This window comes from Parambassis ranga, chromosome 7 (assembly GCF_900634625.1).
Source record: "Parambassis ranga chromosome 7, fParRan2.1, whole genome shotgun sequence".
Taxonomy (NCBI): Eukaryota; Metazoa; Chordata; class Actinopteri; family Ambassidae; genus Parambassis; species Parambassis ranga.
The window spans coordinates 5,362,636-5,384,977 of NC_041028.1; the positions used below are offsets into that span (position 1 = coordinate 5,362,636).

At 42.5% G+C, this 22,342-nt stretch overlaps 1 protein-coding gene across 1 annotated transcript; it reads left to right on the forward strand.

The window, feature by feature from the left end:
* Nucleotides 1–358: 358 nt before the first annotated feature.
* Nucleotides 359–21,507, forward strand: bmp7b (bone morphogenetic protein 7b). The gene is made up of 7 exons (XM_028409249.1): nucleotides 359–1,041; nucleotides 14,306–14,498; nucleotides 15,393–15,541; nucleotides 16,871–17,074; nucleotides 18,049–18,125; nucleotides 18,286–18,396; nucleotides 20,638–21,507. The coding sequence occupies exons 1-7, from the start codon at nucleotides 642–644 to the stop codon at nucleotides 20,785–20,787; spliced, it is 1,284 nt and encodes a 427-aa protein (XP_028265050.1). The 5' UTR covers nucleotides 359–641; the 3' UTR covers nucleotides 20,788–21,507.
* The last annotated feature ends 835 nt before the right edge of the window (nucleotides 21,508–22,342 follow it).

Genomic DNA, 22,342 nt, shown 5'->3' on the forward strand with positions numbered 1-22,342 from the left:
ACTGCATGTTACAACCTCTCCCGCACTATTGACGTTTTTACTTGCAAAGGCTTGTATGAAGTCTGTTTTCGACTTATTGTCACAGAGAACCCACACAGACACTGGAATTGTGGAAAAGTGATGATGAAATGTGTTTTATCCTAAACTAAAGCATCATAATTCAAATCCTGTTCTAATCCTTTTTGCACATATTTAGACTCCAGCTTTTCTCCAACTGCAGGCAACAAAGCCGCTCTCCATTAGTCAACCACAATATGCTCTCTCTCTCTCTCTCTCTCTCTCTCTCTCTCTCCCCTGCTCCTCCCAGCATAGAGCGCCTCCTCAGAACTTGTTCGTGTATCTCCCGGTGAAACGCGTCTGCTCAAGTCCTCCACTCATGCAGTTGCATGCTGCACTACAGTTGGTAGCCATCGACCACGGGTCGTGAATGAGGACCGGGGTCCACGCGGATAGAAAGCAATCAATAAAAGGACTTTGAAGTTGATTTGATGTTTCATTTGGAAGCACTCCCCTCAACATGAGGGTCCGTAACTAATTTTGGATATTGAACACAAGCTGTGTGTTGCTAAGAGTTCAATATCCATTCCTCAGAGTTTTGGTGAACCGAATTGGGCGCAATTACGCACGGCGAGTACCGTACCATGGCACCGATTCTGGATAGACGAGCCCCCGCTCTGCTCTTAGTTTGGAGCTATTGCGTCCTTGCGGATACTGCCTTTACGAACTTTACTTTGGACAATGAGTTTCACTCCAGTTTTATCCACCGCCGGCTAAAGAGTCAGGAGCGCAGAGAGATGCAGCGGGAGATCCTGTCGATCTTGGGGCTGCCGCACCGACCGCGACCCCACCTCCACGGAAAACACAATGCTGCTCCGATGTTTATGCTGGACTTGTACAACGCCATGTCCACAGAGGGGGACGAGGACAGATACTCCTACCCCTACAAACCCGTCTTCACCACCCAGGGACCCCCGATAGCCAGCCTGCAAGACAACAACTTCTTGAACGATGCTGACATGGTCATGAGCTTTGTGAACTTAGGTAGGCTCTTTATTCTCTCAGACCTTCAGTGACTGGCACTGAATTTTATAAAGAATTTCTGTAAATAGATTTCCTTGTTCCCCAACTTCACTTGTATCATTTTCAAAGAGACTTAATTGCTATTAAGTTAATTTTAATGCATTTCACTGCTGTTTTTTTGGCCCTACAAGCAGTTAAATTGTTTGATATCAAATGTGCAAGAACTGAAACATCATGGTGATTTTTTACTCCATCTGATTCATTTTCTGTTGTCACACCTGCACACACGGAGCTGACACAATAACCACTATAAAACATGTTTACATACAGCTATAGGTGCATTTATCCAGCTAATACCAGGAGTGTCACATTCCAGGGTCCCTCTCTGTTAAACAGCTGTGCAGCCAGCTAATGTTCAGGTGCTTGAGCTGTGAATGGTGGCCCAGAAAGCAGTGAATATGTCAGCCATGTGTTATCTAAAGAATGAGTGAGTAAACAGAAGAATGGGTTCAAAGTGCAGCAGGTCCTCCCTTCACTCTAGTCAGAAGACATCCACCAAAATAATACTGGCAAATGTTGATGTGAACTTAGTTTAATCACATTTAGCTGCTGAAAAAAATGAGAACAGGATGCACCTCACCCTAATAGTGTTGTGTGGTTACAAGTTGTTTCCCTGGAACAATGTGCTTATCTTATCTGACTATTTATTGAAATCATTCTTGGATTAGTTTATTGCTGTCAGCAACAGTCAGAGGTTGTTAAGCACAAATAATCATAACATTAGCAGGCGGTGTCAGATCCATGGATGGATAAACACACCATTATAATTCAATTTGCTCAGCAAATTATGTAGTCACACAGCTCCATGTCTGTTCCACATGAGTAGCCGTAAGCACAAGACAGACAAAACAATAAATCAAATTCTGAGCAGGCATGTGTAGTAGTTAGGTTTTTGTAAGCCAAAAGACAAGTTGTGCACAGAGCTGCAAGTTTACATTCAATCCTGGAAAGATCATTGTTGGAGCGTCTTGGCAATGGAGAGGGAGGTGACACTGGTTCCTCTGCTGCAGTGTGTAATTACTGTGGGAGCTGCTGCATTGTGACTATTTTTGACAGGCTGTGACACAGATGGATTTGACCACAGAGACTCGCAAAGTCAAGGGCCTCGCAAAGTCAAGGGCCAAAGCTGCAGTAAGCTGACAAGAAAGAAGAGAGCTTTTGAAAGAGAAACAGAAAAGCCTCTCAAGATGGGTTTCATTAGAGAAGGAGACCATTTGTATCTAATATATTAAAGAATCATGGACAGAAAGTCACACTGCCTGTCTGTAATTGTGTGGATAATGTGATTACTAATGGCATTTGCCCAGGTTGACTCCTCTTCGTGTCCACTTCATGCTCAGTGCTCCCTGTATATGTTAGTCATTCGAGTTTAAAGTGGGCATTTGACGTTGCATCTGCCACGTGTTGTGTCTGTCAGTAGGGTTCATTGTTGGGTTTGTTTCTTAGTCTCATGTGATACCATCAAATATTTGTCCAGGCAGCTTGATTCAAAACAGTAGATAATATGCTGTTTCATTACCCTTCACATGGAAGAGAGACAGCGAGAGAGAGGCAGAAGAAAGTGATGCCTATCAAATGGATTGACTATTTCCTCTCCAAATTCCTTCCTTTCCACATTTGCTCATTGTGGTTTTTGTTTTCTTATTTAGGTTGTCTGAGAGCAAAATGAGTGTGGCTTTTATTTAAAAACTGTCCCTCAAACTCAAAACTCTGTGTCTCCATAACTACCAAGCCAAGGTACATTAGTCAGACTTTGTACCCTGCATGGTTACTGCTTCCTGAGAGGCCTGTTTTCATCCACTGGTTTGTGTTTTTACCAAATACTATGACAGGAATGGCTCTGAGTTCAGATGGGCACTACCCATCTAATTGCATTGAAGGATTCAGGGAAGCTGATGCACTTTGTGTGAGTACTGCAAAGTCCAATGTAGCCAGCTAGGGTGGGTGTGGACTTTGGGACAGACCCCAGGCCAGGGACGTCCTCACACTGAGTCACCACAGTTTAAAAGCCCAGCTGTGTAAATGGCTTACAGCATACATTTAGAATGTACGCTGTTACATGCAACACAGGTCACCCAGGCACTGGGTGTGTGCCTGACATGCCATGATAACACGCCAGCAAGTTAACACACACATGCTCACATTCACTGCCTCGCAAGGTGGCAACAGAAAATAACACTATAGTGTAACAGTTATTTACTGTGGTCCCTTTTGGTCTCTGGCAGCATCAGCCTTCAGCCACTGTGAATTAAAGCATTTCCTGCTTTAACAAACCACAGCTTCCAGACCTTTTGGCTGCAACTGTCATACTAAACCAGGCGCACACACACTCCTGTACACCTCACCAACAACAGGAAAAGTTGGTGAGTTGGACGTCAGTTATTTGCATCCTGGATGACTTAAAGGGCAGCAACATCGTCACCTGTGCTTATGTGTGTGTGGGAGGGGGGTTATGGTCTTTTACTGTAAGATCTTATCATTAGGTGTGTTAGTCATAGCTTCCTTATTTTCCCTGTTCTCACGCAGCCTCATAAGGCTGTTGGTTAAAGAGACGACTATAGTGAAGTAATGGTTGTTAGTTAAGGCTAGTTAAGTATATTAATGTTAATGGTTTGGATATGTTTTGAAAAACAAATTCCATTAAGTCAAAGCTGTTTTTACAAAAGTTACCACAACAGATGGTGTTGTTAATTAAAAAAAAATGTTGTGTATGTTTGCATTAGTGAAGGGTTGTATGCATGTTTGTACAGTTTTTATTTCTTTTCTTAGATCAATGCAGTGAAGATAAACAGCATTGAATCTGTACTGATGAAAGGATAAGGGAGTGTCATAAAGGTCTTGATGGTCAAGAACTAAGTGTCTGTATTGAGATTCTCTTCATCTTTATTTGATGAATATAGATATAGACAAATCAGTTTTTCTGTCTTGACACTCAGAAGTGGTGCTGCTTTAAAGTAAAAAAGTGAACAAATATTCAACAGAAAAACATGTGCTACTAGGGTGCATTTAATTGTTCAGTGTTCTGCTGCTGTTAACCAGCACCAGATGTGATGCATGTCTCTAAACAGAGCTGAAAAGCAGTAAACAAACAAAACCCCCTCTGCTTTCTTTTTCTCATTTTTGAAATATGCAAACTTTGGATAGAAGTCACAGCATTGCACAAAACTGTGAATGTTTTTTTTATATACACTGTAAGCCATTGATGTAAATTTACAGTAAAACCACAACAAGTATTTTACTATATTACAGTATAGCACATTGTAAACTGCAATACAGTGTGGGAGGGGAAAAATGCAGCATTCAAGAAATTGCTATTGTTTATTAAGAACTATTAACTGTAAACTTTACTGTGGTCAGCTAAGCACGATGAGAAGATAAAGGAAGATGAATGGAACTTTAATTAAGTGATGCAACACAGTCAAGCACATGTGCATGCCATGTGTCTGTCATGGCACAGTTACCCTATGCTGTGATGCAAAGAGAGTAAAAATGTAAAAATACAGTAATACATTGTTTTACATGTAATTCAGAAGCACTGTAGAATTGTGCATCATGTGATCAGAGGTATTATACAGACTTGACGTGCTGAGTGAGTCAGTGCACTAATAGGTAATTATCCTCTGACTGGGCACCACCTGGCCTTCCACCATTCATGGCTCTCTGTCTGCTGCCCGCCGGAGCTGCCACACAGATGTTTGTCTTTGTTTTCTGCTTTGTGTTAATAGCAACAAAGAGCAGAAGAGCTATTCATCATAATGTATTTTGATATATTAAAGGTTCTGTGGTTTTTATCCCAGTTCACATACACACACACTCATGCTCAGGCACAGTTTTGTCACACTGCGGTCATACTGGAGGCATGCTGCATCTCCATTTTTATAACTAGATAGTCATGTAATTGGCTGAAGGGCTCCAATATCTCTTTTTAAGCATATTTTGCATTCATTCTCTCCCCACCCTTCTTTCTATTGCTCCTTGCATTCCTCTCCACAGTGGGCTGCCCGTGGTGCTGAGGTTAATACAGATGTTTCCCTCTGTCTGCAGGCCAAAGCAGCTGTGCAGAGAAACTTTATCTTTTCAAAGTCCAACAAGTCCCCTCAACTCAGCCTCCACCATCATGTCTGGCCCTGTCTCCAGTCTGTCCCACACGTGGGACTATCTGATACCAGATTTCCCTGCCTACCCTCCTGAATCAACAGTATTGATTATCAGCACTGGCCTCCTAGTTTTAATTAGTTAGTTATCCTATGGTCCCTCTAGTGTTTTGTGGTGTTTAGTCTCCTAACCTCCTGCTCTGGCCCCCAACCTCCAGAGGTTTAAACCTCCTGTGCTCCCAGACATAAAACATTTCAACACTTTCTCAAGTTCTTTTGTATGTTTTTCCACTCCCCACTTCTCTCTCTCTCTCTCTCTCTCTCTCTCTCTCTCTCGCATACATACATACATAGTCACACTTTATCTGAACCCAAAACAAAGCATTCCCTCTCTCTCTCTCTCTTCATTTCTCATTGCTCCCCTCTCCCTACTTTTTGTTATTGCTGAGTTGTTGATAAATTAGTTTCCCCCTGTCTTTCTGCCTCACACCAGAAGCTGCTTCCCTGATTCTGTTTGAGGAGGTTTCTCACATGAGGGTCAGAAAAAAAATCCTGGCCCACAATTTATGTGTTGAAGGGCAGTCTTTCTTCTGTACATGCAGCCTGTCCTTGACACTGTTTGTACGCCTTTCTCCATTCTGAAGATTTATGTAATCACTTCTGTACACTCCGTGAATTAAAAGTACATGCATGTGTATGTACATGCATGAAATGTGGAGAGAAATGCATGTTGACTTTTTTTGGGGCCAAAAGGAATGCTTCTGGAGCTAATTAGTGTTATTGAGTGCATGTTTTATTGCCTTCTGCTGGACAGAGAGTGAGTAGAAGCAGAGGAATGTAACAGTTGGTACAGATAGGCCTGCCTTCCTGTCAGGTAATTTCTCTTAATGCACTCTGTGATTTGATGTATTACATCGAGTGTGTAAATAAATACCACAAATGGAGACAAAGAGTCTCTCCTCTCATAAGCTTCAGGCATCTTTACAACATACACAGCAGGCGAGATCCAGCAAAATCATATTTTTTTTTTCTCCATTTATTATCTCGCATATTCACCTGTTGAACCCAAGAGTCCAGAATGACATCTGGATGTACATAACAGAGCCTCAGTGGACTTGGCCAAGCCAAGGCACTTTGCAGGGAGAGATGATGAAACACTCTGCGGGTGGGATTTGACAATGTGGCGAGTGGTCAAAAAGCCCAGATGTACTCAGCAGCAGGCGTTCTCGCTCTGCCTCAGTGATAGACAGACCTCCTTCGTTGCCAGGAATGTTGGGCTTATATTAGGTTTTTTAAATAATTTCACTGTCTTGCTCTAAATCTTTCTGTTGACTTGTTATTTTACCAATAAAGAAACAATATTGCTTTGGCCATTTTGACCAAAGATATCAGTTTGGAATGAGAGCCAGATGCCAGTTGGATCTAAATAATAATCCTGATGACATCTGTAGCATGAATTGGCAGCACAGTCTCACATCAAAAAAAAAACATACAGGGTTCACATGGGTGCTTGAATTTCTTGAAAATACTTGAATTTAAGTTTTTTTTTAGGGTTTTAAAAATGTTAAGAAAATGGAATGGTATTAGTTTCACAACAACCCCACTTAATAGTTCGCATTTCAGAAAATGAAATAGAACCATGAATAGAAGATCCTACAGTGAACCCGCTCTGTGCGCCTGCGTGGCTGACAGAGGCCATGCGTGGCCCCGCCCCCTTTTTCGAAAACACCGTCCTGACTGTGTCCACCTGGAGGCTGCGGTTTTAATGAGCGCTGGCTAGCATATCAAAATGATAAAACTACCGTTCAAACGAGGACCAAATCCCCAAAATAACGTCTTGAAGAGAGCTGGTGCAGCAGCTGTCCACCAAGAGGAAGTCTGCACGCTCCAGTTACATGAAAAGTAAGTGGTAGAAAACGAACGTCAATGCTAATTTGTTTATGCTAAGTGCTATAGAGCTGTTTGAGAGGCACCGCGAAGCTCTCGTTGCCTAACAAATACGGAAGGCTCCGTTATTGGTTATAAAGTAACCGTAGTCAGCGTAGCGTTACAGTAACTATAATGTTTCTTATCAATGACCCCTTATATTAACTTCGTAAAACTAAAAAATATCACCTTTTGTTAGCCCGATGCATAACTAGGCAGCTTGTGGTTCAGTATAGCACAGTTGTCACAGGCCAAAAAAAGGGATCATTTAATATTTTAATATTTTTCATTCCACAGTCCTTTTTAAGTCTTAACTATGTTTATTTGTGAATTTGACCCGGAGGAATCACCACCCTCCCTGAGGTACATTAGTAGTGCATAAACTGCTCTATGCCAGTAGTACATTTTGACATATAAAAACAGATGATTTTTAAGGGTGCATCTCAACTTATGTTAAAAAATGAAATCACAATACATACGTATTTAAATACATAAATTATTTCCAATGATATGATCAAACAAATGTAGGAAAAAAAATAATACAAATTTTCTGTAGAAGAATGTTTGTGGTCAGTTTAAACAGAGCTGCAGATCTTATTTGGCTTTCTCACTCAATGTTAATATCCATGCCCTACATTTTGTCATGTTATTACCATAAAGATAGTCAAAACAGTAAAGGTAGTGATTTAGGACTTCTATACATACAACAGCATATCTAGTTGACATGTTTTTTATCAGGTCTCCACTTCTAGTTAGTACTTATTTTGAAAATGTTGAGTTCCTCACATCTTCCTTATTGATAATATTGTTTTAAAAACATTGCCCTCCTGTTTTTGGTGTTGTTTAGAAAGGAGGCATCAAGAACTAATGAGAACTTAACTTGTTGTTGCTGTTTATTGCATTATACAATCTCTTAATCCACTGAGTTTGAATGAGTGTGTGCTGGAAATGCTTGAAAATGGTCTTTTAAAGTGCTTGAATATGACTTTGGAAAAGTTGTAAGAACCCTGAACATATCATGGCTATGTAGAACACTATGTGTTAGGTCTACAGTAAGGACTGTGGTTATGAGGGTTGTAGGTTTACACAGTTTTACCCAATATTAGCTAGGAGTGGGATGTGGAGCAGGTGGAGACAGAACTGGTGTAAACTGGTGCAAATGAGAAATGAACTGTGTTAGGTGAAAGCTCATGGTTTTCTGGTACTCAGATCATTTGCTTCTCAGGTGAAAGGAAAATAATTTATTCACCAAAGTGCGTTGTGTGAATGTACTGTTGCAGATAACGTGAATGAGTGAATGATATTTGGCCACTTTTCTATCATCTGGGTTATTTTGGCCTTGCCTTATCAGTGACCAGCAGCATCTAAGACTCCTCTGCACTTCCATGACGGCGGGTACCAAGCAGTGAAGTTGAGAGGGCAGATGTGGGCCAAAGCACAGCCAGAGATCCTGGGACCAACAGCTCCGCTGCTGCAAAAACAAACACAACACTCTTTGCTTGGCACTGAGGCACTGACAGGGCAGAGGGGAGAAGAGGAAATAAAATGAGAAGCCAAAAAGGAGAGTGTGAATAGGAACATGGTGGACCAAGTAAAGATGCCAATTTCATTCTTTATTCCTTCTCTGTGTAAGGACATCATGTGCTTCAGAACCTTCGTGTTAGAGCCATGTGTGTGTCTTTTTGTGCATAGTAAAAACACTATTTTAGAGCCACCTACCCTGCCCAGTCACCAGCTGCACTGTGTGATGTGTGTAAGTTCTCTAAGCGGAAGATTGCGTTAGCGGAAGCCCATAATACTGACCAGATTCCTCACCAGGCTCCAGCAGCCAAATCAAAGCTTGTAAAAGCTGAGCAACAACTGTACGCAAGTCGTTTTATGATAAGTGATGAAATATTGCGTCTGTGCAGGCACAGAATATGAACTGGCAGGTTGCTGTTTATTTAGGCAAGCTTGCAGCTGTGTTTCCCTTGTGTTTCCTCCACAGCTATTTTGTTTATTTTAAAAAGGAATGGGCTGTGATTGAGCTAAACAAACAACAAGCTGTTAAAATCAGGGTGCCAATGTGCCCATCATGTGTGCGCAAGATGCCGCAGTGGGCTGCAGGAGAAAATTGTAAAAGGTTTCTCTTTGTGCCAATGTGCGCATTGTATGCGAATTTTCCTGAGGTCTATAATAAGAGGTGGCTTGGCTGGATGAGGAGGGTGTGGCCGCTGTGGCCACAAAATTAAAGAACATAAAAACAAGGGGATGAGGGGAAGAGTGAGTGGGGGAGACTGAATGGCTGTGGTTCCACGTCTCTGAGTTGTTTTATCCTGCAGTTAAGAGGAAGTGTAGATGGTTACAGTGACACACCCCTCCATGCCTGTCTCATAGCACCTTAGATTTGCTCACTTGCCTTACCTTAATATAAACTATGTCTTGATAGACATCCATGGCAGTATAGTAATGTCTAAGTCATATTCAATATGACTTCACTTGTCCTACAAAAACCACCCAGGCTTATAGACAGGAGGTATCAGCAGTTTAGAAAAATTACTTTAGGCTTCATTTTCACTTGCTGTTTATATTGCTTAATGCATGGCGAGACCATTTTGAAGAAATTGCTTCGACACTGTGTAGACCATATATATCTTTGCAGGTGAAATCTGCTTCTCTGAAAGCATCTGTTCCTCTGTGCAAAAACTGAAATGGCAGCAGGTTGTTGTATGGGATTTGACTGGGAGCACATAAACCTTTGTTGTCGGAACAAAGTTCTAATCAATTTAAGAGTAACGGTGGAGATTTGTGTCGCCTTTGAGCACTGCCCAGCTACCCATATGAGTGTGGTACTGATTCCTTTACTCAATTCTCCAAAACACCAGACTACTCCTTCAAAACAAAACTGCTATGGAAAGTGAGAAAGAGAGTGTGAAAGAGAGGTGTTACTGTCAGTTACAGGCTGTTACATATTTAGTAAATCTCTGGACCAGCGATGCATGAGGTGGAACCCAGCACTACAGTTTATGGGTGTAGAGGGCAAGCATGTTTGATGGCTGTAGTGAGAGGGAGTGTAAGAGGTCAGCAAAGCTTCTGCGAGTTTAATCCCAAACCTCTCAATGGCCTTCAAGAATTTTGGTTTGACCACAAATCTTAAATGTTAAGACTCTTCTTCCTGTGGTTTCCACCTGCATGCCAGCTCATAGGCACACACACACACGTGCTGTGCGCGCATGCACACACAGGCGCACGAATACTGTAGAGAATTAATGATCGTTAGGTGTGAATAAGTTATAGCATGAAACTGACCCTTTTCCCTTGGAGACAGTGCTGTCAGGCCTTACAGCAGTATAAATACATTGCGCAGGAATGATGTCATCAGTAGTTGCCAGCGGGCAGGATGTTTCCTAACGTGGTAATCGCCCTACTGTGGGTAGTCACTCTGTACCCAGGAGATCAAACTCTCTTTACTCTTTATAGGATAAACATCTTGAGCAATCTGCCCCTTCTCTGCACTGTGCTTTCCTTCACCCGGCTCCTTTTAGCTTACGGAAACTATGACTTACTTGTTCCTAGTACTGTATTTAAAACATTGCAGGAGTAAGACAGATCATTATGGTGCATCAGTCAAATCACCGTGATTCATGATTTGTTCCTCTTTATGAACTGCCATGAAACATTCTGACCCTTATCTGACTATAATTTCTTGTTTGGGGTACCAGGTGTGTGATTGGAGTTAATGAGGTCTATAGGGATGTTAAGGGAGGTGCTGATACTAGTGGTTAACTCAAGGGAGCTTATGGAAGGGGCGAAGCTTAAGCTGTGGGTTCAGAGAAGTGAGAGCAGTGCCAGGGGTGATATCCCCTCCTCCTGCTGAGTAGCGGAAGCGTGCAAGGCAGGACCAAGGGGTGTGAAGGTGCCGAACAGACACTTGGGCTAATGCGAGCCGTCAGATCTGTCCGCTGCTGCTCCGAAGCCTGAGGTGTCATAGAAGTGTCTTAGGTCCACAGGCCCGGCAGGATAGAGGGAGAGGAGGTGGAGGAAAGGGGGGAAAAAAGGGAAAATGAGAGCAACTTTTAAAGGCTTGAAATTCACATGAGGTGTTCAAACTGAGACTTTAACAAAAGTGAGTAAGTGCACTTGCTGGGGAATATATTCATTTGGTGCCAATATTTGTGCTACCAGAAAAGGTAAATATAGGAGTGACTCACAATAACAGTGGCTCGTGTTTTTGCCTAGTTTTGGGACATCGGTGAAGTCTTTGGCACAGAGGAATATGAGGCTTTGACTACAGAAACATACCTGCTTTCAGATAAAAATGTAAATTTATTGACAGTTCAACAAATAGTTATTTTTTTTAAAATTGTTTATTAGTTTCTGGGAAAAGCACTGATGTTATGGTTTTTATCAGCCACATACTGTAAATGTTGAGAAATGCTAACACAGTGTTCAAACTATAGCCCTCTGGTTGCCAGGTGCATGGTAGACTTTTAAGGACGAATTCACTGTCGACCCAGTGTCTCTGATGTGTGCTGCTGTGCACGTGTGTGGCCTGCTTCAGTTAAATGTTGTGGGCTAACCGTGCATCATCAGCATTTGCAAATCGGACGTCAGACCAAATGATAAAAGCAGTTCACTGTGTGTGCTTGTGTGTGTTTGTCTCTTTGCATGTGTGTGTTGTTGCATCTCTAATTATGGATTACAGAAACCCATAATGATTGTGTTACTGTGCCTGTGACGCACAGGACCGTTCACTTCACAGGCAATACTTTGTAAGAGTGTGCTGTGGAGTGTGTATGTGTGTGTGTGCATTTGTCAATGTGAAAAACTACAGCCGATCTGGACATCTGCCTTTTCAGAATGAAGGGCTCATAAGGTATCAGAGGGTGTGTTTGCCATGTTTATTGTGTGTGTTTGCGACACAGGTGGGGCTATGGCTACTCACTTCCTGCCAGAGGAAATCATAAATGCACCCACTTAGCTTTAACTGTGCCTCTTCTCCTCATCTAATGACTGCCATACTGCTATAATGGCCTGTAAGAGAATGAAGAGATGGAGGTAGAATCATAGCAGGATGCTATATTTTTCTGTCAAAGATGACATTCCTACAAAGAGTAGACATGAGATGGGAGCAAAATAGTTAGTGTGGGAGTTTTACAGCGGCATCCAGCTGTTCTCATGAGCAAAGTTAAAGAGCTTTTACAGTAAAGAGGCGGGCGACTGCTCCGGAGGCTCGAGAACAGGTCTGACTTTCTCCCCAGAGGGAGTGCACCTGCACTGGGTTGCAGGAGGAGGGAGAGGTCCCTGGAGCAGTGGAAGAAAAAGCAGGCTATAGATCTGGGAAGCGTGATGGAAAAATGAAAAATGTGTGAGAAAGAACTAAAAACATGAAGTAATTGTTTCCTGGAGGAATATCCTTACTTTGTTATATTCCTGTTTTCAATCAAGAGCATGTTATACAAGACAATAATTCTGCCCAGGCCTAGAAGATTGGAGTAGTGGGTAAAACTCATCTGAACAGGATGAGGAAAGGAAAAAAGAAAGAAAAATACATTTCTGTTACGTATCCAATTATTCATTTTCTCTTGTTTGGGTTGCAGTGACACCAGGCTCCTCTGGAAGGTTTTCTAGTTCCTCCTGAGGGTTACTGAGATGTTGTCTTCTTGATCTATCCCAGTTAGGCATGCTCAGTAAACCTCCAACTGGAGCGTCATCTTAATCTGAACCATCTTAATGAAGAAGCAGCTGTTCTTTTGCCCTCCCTCCACATCTCCAAGGCTGAGCCCATTTACCATACAAAGAAAACTTATTTCAGCTGTTGAAATAATAATATCCCAACACACTTCTACTTGTTTACTCGGTTGCAGCAATTCATTCCCAGTCTGGAGACAATTGCCACAGACTTGAACTTTTTCTCCTCTTCTGAATCTACCACCTTCATATGCTTCTCATCCTTCAAAGAAAAATCATAAATTAAGTTCACAGCCTCTACACCCATATAAACTGAGAGAATATGTAACTTTTGCTTTGAAGTAGTAAAGTAGCATCTGAGTATGAGGTGAGCTGCAGGTGTTGCCATGTGAGCCAGCTCCCATGAGCTGAGAGTGTAAATGGTGACTTGGAGGGTAATGGCTTGATGAAAGCCCTGACTGATGAAGTGCCGCATGATTGACACAAGTGGTGACAGAGAGCGGGCTGGTGGGATGACATGAGGTATGTCATAAGAAGGGTCACTTGATGTGACATCAGTGCGTGGTGAACTCAGGAGCAGTTAACATGTGAAAGGGTGTCTTAACTTTCATTATCTAGTGGGATCAACCATTGGATAGTAGCATACTGTGTAGTTAACCTTTAAGTATAAGGTGAAAATGTATTGATTATAACCATTGTCACTTATTTAATATGTATTGATATGTTAAATTAATTGTTACAGAAAGTCAAACAGAAGCATAGCAAGATAAAAACCTCCCTTTGCGTTGGCTCACTATTGTCTCATAAGTCATTTGTGCATGTTTGTGTGTGTGCATGTGTGGGGGGTCTGTCTGACAGTTGATAAAGGAAGGACATAGGAGATGATATGATACAAAGAGCTGGCCCCTGGGATGTCCTGCTGGGACATGAGAGGAGCAAGGTCAGGTTGGGGGGCATGTCTTGGTGATACAGGACGGGTTGAAAAACTGGGATGTGGGGTTGGGAGAGAGAAAAGGGGGGCAAGGATGGGGTACACCAAATATGGAGGCCCAGCTCATGAGAACCAGATGAAGGGCAGACTGGATGACTCTCTGGGGCTATGAAGGGAAGAAAGGGGGAAGAAAGGGGCTCATAAAGCTGTCAGAGTCCGCCTGCATCTCTCTATCATGGCTTAGTGTGCACCAGATGCATTGCTTCTAGTGTTAGTCCTTGTGAATGTTTCAATCATTAGCCAACATGTGTACTGCATATCTATATATGTGTTTAATCTGTGACCGAGTCAGAGGCTGACAAGCTGTGTCAGCTCCTCACTAACAACTGAGGGTGAAAGACTGTAGAGGAATGGGCATTTTTCTTTACCTCCTTTGTGAACATATGGTTTGTTTCCCTGAAAGATGCAACTCAATACCACGCAAAAGAAGCTTTTTAGTTTCATATGAGGCCTTCTGCGTCTGACTGGCCGTGTGAAATGAAAACTTTCTCTGCCTACATACGATGTGTCTGAGGATGCGTATTTTGTGTTTCATCTTTTTCAGTGGAGCATGACAAGGAATTTCTACCAGTGAGGCGGCACCATCGAGAGTTCAGATTCGATCTTTCACGTATTCCTGAGGGTGAGGCCGTCACTGCTGCTGAATTTCGGATATATAAGGACTTCATCCATGAACGCTACGACAACGAGACCTTCCGCATCAGTGTCTACCAGGTGTTGGAGGAACACTCTGACAGGTGAGCTCATTGATCATCTGGTTATCTATCAGAATGTTCCTTGATGGAGGACGTGTTGGTCCAAATAAATACAGGTAGATGGACAAGTATAGTAGTTTAGTGTCTATAATCTGGAAGCTTTTCTGGCTGGAACAAGACTTCGAGACACCTTCTCTGTGTGGTTAGTCTGGGCCATATGAAAGGTGTATGTAACTCTGGAACTGCCCATGTCCTGCCCTCTTCAACCCCTCCTAAAGGTTTCTGTTGTCCAGAGGGAACAACACAGTCATTTATTCCTTTGCCAGAGACAGGCCTGGGTACATGAATGAAGCAGAGCTCTGTGACACCCTATCTGCCCAGTCAGAAAATAGGTCGGGATACATGAATGGCCACATGAAGAACAAGGGATTTTAGTCTCCAATGGTAGAAGAGTAGAAAATCCAGAGTTCACTATTGAACAATAGCACTGACTTGGATATGCACTATTTCTCTCACTACTTTTCACACAGTTTGTTTTTTCTTTTTCACAGCTGTGTTTTTTTCCTCCCTCTCTCGCCCTCTCTCTCTCTCTGGCTTGCTGGGTCTCCCACCAAATTCCAGCCTGTGATGGACTGTGTGTACTGTATGAAAGGACTGGTCGTTTATAAAGCCATTATTGTCAATTAAGAAAATGAAGTGTTCCCCTGGGCCTCACCATCTGGAGGCCCTCCCCACCTCCCTCCTTCACCCTCTGTCTTGCTCCATCTCTCTCTCTCTTTGTTCCACCCCGTCACACTCCTCTGACTCCCGCTCTCCACTCCATTTCTTTGCTTCATGCTTTAGACACTTAGCTTTACACTCCATCACATCTTTGTTTTTATTTGTACATGTTCATATCTAGTACTAACTATAAGTGTGTCTTCGGTCTCCCTGCAGGGAGTCAGACCTATTTCTGCTGGACTCAAGAGTGATCTGGGCAGCAGAGGAGGGCTGGCTGGTGTTTGATGTGACAGCCACCAGTAACCACTGGGTCCTGAACCCTGGCAGAAACCTGGGTCTACAGCTGGCGCTGGAGAGCACAAATGGTGAGGTACTACTAGTTATGGTAAAAGTGGTGTGCTGCCCCAAATCCAAAGCCCCCTTTCACACATAGATTGCGCCATAATGCATCTAAAATAACTAATAATGCTGCTTTTTCCCATTGAGTGTGAACAAATACACGCAGAGTGGGGTTCAGAAAACAAAAGGAGACATAGGCCCCTTGTCTAGTGTGCTGTGCAGGCTCTTCTTGTCATACAGCAATCAATTTGTGCTATGGCTACATCCACTGCAGGCTTGCTACTCTGTATACTTTTTGCACATGGAGAGTAAAGTCAAAACAGTGCCACCTTGAATATAAATGCTCCCTCCCTTCATTCACTCTGTAGAATGCAGTTTACAAACCAGAAAACAGAAGATGAAAGAACTCCAGCCCAGTGGGATGACTGCAGAGTAACACACCCAAGTTAACTGCACATATCTCAGTATTGTGTAGCTGATCTTGTTGAAGGTCGTCATTATAACAGGCTGACGTCATGATGATTTGTTCTTTGTGTGTGTATAGCAAAGATAAATCAAACCCTGCTCCTCATCATTCATCAGTCATTCATCACCCATATCGTCTGTCATGCCCACAGCATCATTAGCAGACATGCAGAAAATACACTGCGTTATCCTCAGGATATTATCTCAACTGGAGTTTGTCATCACAAGGCTAAAATGTTTGTCAGTGGGAAAACTTCATCAACAAACAGCAGGCAGTACAAAGCGTGTTTGAGAATATTATCTCTCACAGGATGGCAGGATGTTACATGTTAGGTGAGGAAAACAGACACTGAATTTCTTTCAAGTTGTATGTGTTGGGGGTGGGGGTATGCTGGGGAGGCTGTATCCACGGCCGTGTTTGGATGTTAGATTGGGTATGAAGGGTTATGGGTGAGCAAGTACAGACAGGCGCATGGGACGTCTCGTCGCCAGCAGCAACCAGAAGCCTTGATTTACCACAGAATGGCGATCAGACGCACATTCTTCAGTGTGAGAACAAGATAGAGACTGCTGGAGAGGGCATGTAACACACAGTTACACAAACGCACCCACACAAACAAGCACAAGTAGAGAGTCTTTGATGTCCTGGGCTACATTTGTTCTTGGTGGTTTTTTTTAAAAAAAGAAGAATTTACAGAAGAAAATTTCATTTGTAAATGTTTTATTATTAAAAAAAAACATGGTTTCAGAGACATACAGAATAAACTCAAATCACCAGTGCATTGTGTAAGTCTAATATACAACTTTCCTTCTTTTACATTCCCCTGTATGAACGCTGACAGTCCGACACCTGCTCTGAGCTGCACTGTTCTCTCTGTCACCCCCTACAGGAGAGAGCATCAATCCTCGTGTGGCTGGGCTGATTGGTCGCAGTGGGCCTCAGAATAAACAGCCCTTCATGGTGGCCTTCTTCAAAGCCACCGAGGTGCACCTGCGAAGCGTCCGCTCAGCACCAGGGGGGGCCAAACAACGTAACCCTAACCGTTCCAAAGGGGCAAAGAGCCAGGAGGCCCTCAGAGTGGCCAACGTTGCAGGTAAACACAGGAAGTCTGTGTGCTACACTGACAGCACTGATTTATGCTGTTGTGTTGTTTGCACTGTGAGGAATTCACAGAATGGAACACAGGGGATTGGTTCTCTTTACATTTTATACACACACACAAAAGTACAAATATACAACAATACCAAAGCATGTCACTGAAGCTGATGGGATTCCTGCAAGATGAAACATGTGATGCATATTAAAGGCCTTTGTTTTGGAGGTGTGAGATGACTGTGTTTATGTGAAGCACTGAAACATTAGACTGTAATGCCTGAGCTTCAAATATCCCTCTGCTGTCTTTGTTTATTTATACAAGCATTACAGAACAGTTGGGGCCAAGTTCCCTGCATGGAGGTAAGGCAGCACAGGCTTTTATGGCAGAACACATCTGCATGTGTGCTGTGGGGCAACCAAGGCCACGACACATGGACCAAATGGGCCTGTTTGGAACTTTGGATACTAGTGGTCTGTAACTGGATGATGAGAACCAGTCGCTCTCCTGATCATTTCCATTGTTAAGCGGTTTCAGGAAGTAATGTACCACAGAACCCCAGAAGTCACCAAAGAGGAGAAGAGATAGCATTTGATAGAAAGCAGACTATTCTTTTTTTAAATAAAAAGAAATGAGTGAAGGAAGGGGGGAGAATAAATAAAAGGCTTTAGTTATGAAAAATGTGGTGAGGCTGCACAGTGTGCACATCTGTTTCATCCAGTGGAAACTCAAAGCCCAGCGCAGTGACCTCTAAGCAGGGTGGCCTATTCATTTGAAACAATTACCAAACTGCTGCTCTATCTGGAGGTGATTTCCTTCATTGTTTAAGTGTTCATGTTTTGTGTGCAGATACTGCCCGTGTTGGGGTCTGTTCTTTATCTTCACTGCATAATTGTGGTCTGACTACAGTAACTCTTGTAGATGAATAGGGCAGAAGTGTAATCTCTCATTTCTTTTTTTTGCCTTTTCCACAGAAAACAGCAGTACTGAACAGAAGCAGGCGTGTAAGAAGCATGAGCTCTACGTCAGTTTCAGAGACTTGGGGTGGCAGGTATAAAAACAAATATAGCACCTGAATCGAGGTTAAATTTTCATTGCTCATTTTACTCAGAACTTAGGCTACAAAAAGTTATTATTAAGATCTGAGGGATAAAAGAAAATGTATCATGTATTTTAACGTCTTTCTCTCACCATCTCCTCCACTTCTTTAGGACTGGATCATCGCTCCAGAAGGATACGCAGCGTACTATTGTGAGGGAGAGTGTGCCTTCCCGCTGAACTCCTTCATGAACGCCACAAACCACGCCATTGTGCAAACCCTTGTGAGTAACCATGAAAACCAGAGAGCAAATATGCAGCAGTCATGTTGAGAGTCTAATCATCTCATCAAATGTCAAGACAATGTAGCTGCTGTTGGAACTACTATATTTGATAATCCAGAAGGGCTGCAGACCGTGTTTTATCGTAAAACGTCCTTGGCAATTTAGCATTCAGCTGCGGTCATAGAAATGCACAGATCTTTTTGTCATAGTATGAGGGGAGGTGGATATGTTTTATGGCTGAAAGTAGAATACGAGGAGTTACACAGCTCTCGTCATATGCAAGTGCAGTTCAATCAGAAGAGACCAAGTTACAAGAACGTACAAATAGAATGCGTTTTGGATGTTTAGGCCTGGGTTTCTGACTGGTGGTGTGCGATCTGAAAAGAACATTGACAGCAGAGAGGACATGTTTGTGATTGGCTGTATGGGCAAGGACATGGTCACTGATAGGAGAAGGAGGTGCTTCTATTAATCAGCTGACTAGAGCAGTGAGTGAGAGACCCAGGAAGCTTGCTATGGAAGTAAGAAATATAGAAGTTCTTCCTGACTAAACTTTCGCTATGACACCTCTTTAAGTCAATAACTTTTGTGGTAGCTACAGTGATCTGCTGTCTTGATCTTGGAGTCTGATCTTTTGTATAGCATGATAAAGATTTCTAATGTGGTAGATAGAGCCTGGAGGTTTGTTGATGAAGATTCTCAGTCATCCAGGTCATCATACGTAGAGAAGGTTGAAGCAAGGCGTCTGGACTTGTAGAGTTTTCTAGAAGACGTTTCGCTGCTCATCCAAGCAGCTTCATCAGTTCTAACTGTTTGGTGGGGAAACATGGTTTATATGTGGTTACAGACCTCAGTGGGTGGGTCTGGGTAAAACTTAAAAAACTTAAAAAACAATAGCACTAAATGTTTCCATACTTGCCTGTGATGTTCTGGCTGGCTGGGCCAGGTGTGTCTAACGACTGGCTAACGACTATGAAACTGCCGGAGGGGGACTGGTTGACAGCCCTTTGTTCTTACTGTGATTATGTGCAAACTTCCTGGGAATGGATGGAATCACTGCATTGTATGTGGTAGAAAGATGATGTCTGAGGCCACCACCTCTGTTAAGGGAAGGTTTTTCCAGCTTAACATAGATGGCTTCCTTGACTCCTCTTTCATACCACCTTTCCTCCCTGTCTAAAATGTGAACATTGTTGTCCTCAAAGGAGTGTCCTTTGTCTTTGAGGTGGAGGTGAACAGCTGAGTCTTGTCCTGAGGAGGTGGCTCTCCTGTGCTGAGCCATTCTTCTGTGGAGTGGTTGTTTAGTTTCTCCAATGTACAGATCAGAACATTCCTCACTGCACTGGACTGCATATATCACATTACTGTGTTTCTCCCTGGGAATCTTATCCTTCGGGTGAACCAGTCTCTGTCTCAGTGTTGTCATAGGTTTGAAATGGACCGGGATGTCATGGTTGTTGAAGATCCTGCGGAGTTTCTCTGATACTCCTGACACATATGGAATGGAGATGTTCTTTCTCCGCCTGGTGTTGTCCTTCTTCTTGTTGTTGTGTATAAACCATGTGTATAAACCATGTTTCCCCACCAAACAGTTAGAACTGATGAAGCTGCTTGGATGAGCAGCGAAACGTCTTCTAGAAAACTCTACAAGTCCAGACGCCTTGCTTCAACCTTCTCTACATAGAGCCTGGAGGATGACCCTGCCCTGGTTACTGTCATTGCACAGGAGACCAGTGACAAAAGTGATGCATTATAATACTGCACTGGGGCTGCAAAGAACCCACCGGATCTATCCTTTATTACCAGAGAAATGCTAATAAAGGATTCATTTTTGAAAGACCTTCAAAATGGGATCGCCCTTTCACGCTGCAGTGATGCAATTAGTCTATAAATACCTCCTTTATAGGATGCAGCCCTTCACAACTCCAGAGTTTCTAGCTCCCAGGAAAGTCAAATCACTGAGGTCAATCGATTATAGGGCCTTATTAGAGACAGCTATAGGAGAAAGTCCCGACATGTCGCTGTGCACCAGTTTCTAGAGGTCCAAGACACTGACGTCAATGAGGAAGGGATCAATTTCTGTATCCACAACTGCTGGAATAAGTGTATAAATGTAGGGGACAATGTTACAGGGTTTTCCAAAAGGTAAAACGTATCAGTCACCCTTTGTAGTTTCTAATCTATAATCTATAATGTTCTTCATAGGAAAATTAAAAGTTGCCTTTCTTCTCTTTTTCACAGGTTCATTTCATAAACCCAGAGACAGTTCCCAAACCTTGCTGCGCCCCCACACAGCTCCATGCCATTTCTGTGCTCTACTTTGATGACAGCTCCAACGTTATCCTCAAGAAATACCGCAACATGGTGGTCAGAGCTTGTGGCTGCCACTAGACTGTCAGCATCTTTACACGGACGCACACCACTCACAAATAGACCATGCCTTCCCTTTGGCTGGGTGATTAAAAACAAGTGCATTCTTATGAATGACTCCTCGCCACAAGTGCTTCCACACACACACTCACATTTGTGCTTTCTACTGTGTATACAAGACATTTAAAGCAGTGATTGTACTGTACATGCATTCACAGTCGACAATCTTTTGTTTATTTCAAAAATTATTGTAGTTCATTCTTTTATGTAGATAAATATATATATATGAGGTTGAGAGAGGATGGAATCTGTATTTCTTCTTTGTACAATACAGTGTAAATATTTTTTTTTCAAACAAAACAAGTGTATTTATTTCCTGGAATGTCACTTGGATTTGTGTTTTTGCCGCATTCTTCATAGCACAAACTCTGAGGATATATAAAGAAGAAAGCTGACGAAAAACTACTTTGACATGAGCGTTGAGTTCAAACCCGACGCGCCTCTCTTTTCTTCGTGAGCCCGACACATCTTTATAACAACAAACGGAGACGGGGGGGGGAGGGCTTTGTATACCAAGCATCTTGTTCTGTGTGCTCGGCATTTTCAGGTTTATACTTCTCTGCTGTAATACAATCTGTCATATTTAAAAAAAGAACTATTTATTGGGGGCCGGCTAAGCTGTTCAACAGTGCACTCCAATGTCTCCAACTTTGTTTTACTGCTGAACTGGTACAACAATAAACTGGGAGAAAAGCTTCAAAACCACCTTGAGATATGTTGTTTAATCTGGATGATCATGTTGCCAGGTTGGAGGAGGACTCATGCTGGTACAGTATCACACTTACTTCGTCTTACTTGTTCAAATACAAATATCTGCTCAAGATTAGTTGCTCTGTGTGTGAAGTGGATCCTGGTTCTGAACATTGAGTTTAGGTGTAATCATATTTGACATAGTGAGAAGCTGGTGCCCAGTGATTACAGAGGATTGTGGGAAAATACTGACAGCTTGTGCGGGGGCTTCTTAATTTCTTGTCTACAAAGGTACAAAGCTGTTCAGAGGGAATGATTGTAAGAATTTCTCTTCCTCTAACTGTCAACTATTACATTTTGACACCAAGTCTTTTATTTCTCTACCACAAACAGCGCTGTCTCTGTGATACAGAGATTGTTGATTTGTTCTATTGTTGTCTTTTGCACATAATTTTCAGTTTCTGTCTAATATCTTTCAACATCAGCTGTAAAATGCAACAATGAGGCAGTATCCAAAAAATATCAGTAAAAACATGGTGCAGTGTTAATCGTTTAATCACATTTGTTAATGTTTATACCAACTTTTGACTTTGTATAGGTATTTTTATGTTAACTTACCTCAGTGAAGGGTCTGAAGTCTTTCTTTACTGTTTTTATACTTTGACTATTTCTCTAATTCCTCTATTATCTCTAAGAACGTACAGATATAGACTGCCCCCTGCTGTTCTCTGTCTATAAAGCATTAGAGACATGTATGTCACTGACTTTGTACTCTCTCTTGTCAGGCTGAACTTTGGATGCCTAATTTTCACGACCTGATCTGAGG

What these genes read in the sequence shown, in the direction of transcription:
- bmp7b (XM_028409249.1), top strand. Translation starts at nt 642, where the DNA reads ATGGCACCGATTCTGGATAGACGAGCCCCCGCTCTGCTCTTAGTTTGG. An exon ending in CAGAGTGGCCAACGTTGCAG is followed by an intron (nt 17,075 to 18,048) that starts GTAAACACAGGA and finishes CCTTTTCCACAG; the next exon opens with AAAACAGCAGTACTGAACAG. An exon ending in ACGCCATTGTGCAAACCCTT is followed by an intron (nt 18,397 to 20,637) that starts GTGAGTAACCAT and finishes TCTTTTTCACAG; the next exon opens with GTTCATTTCATAAACCCAGA.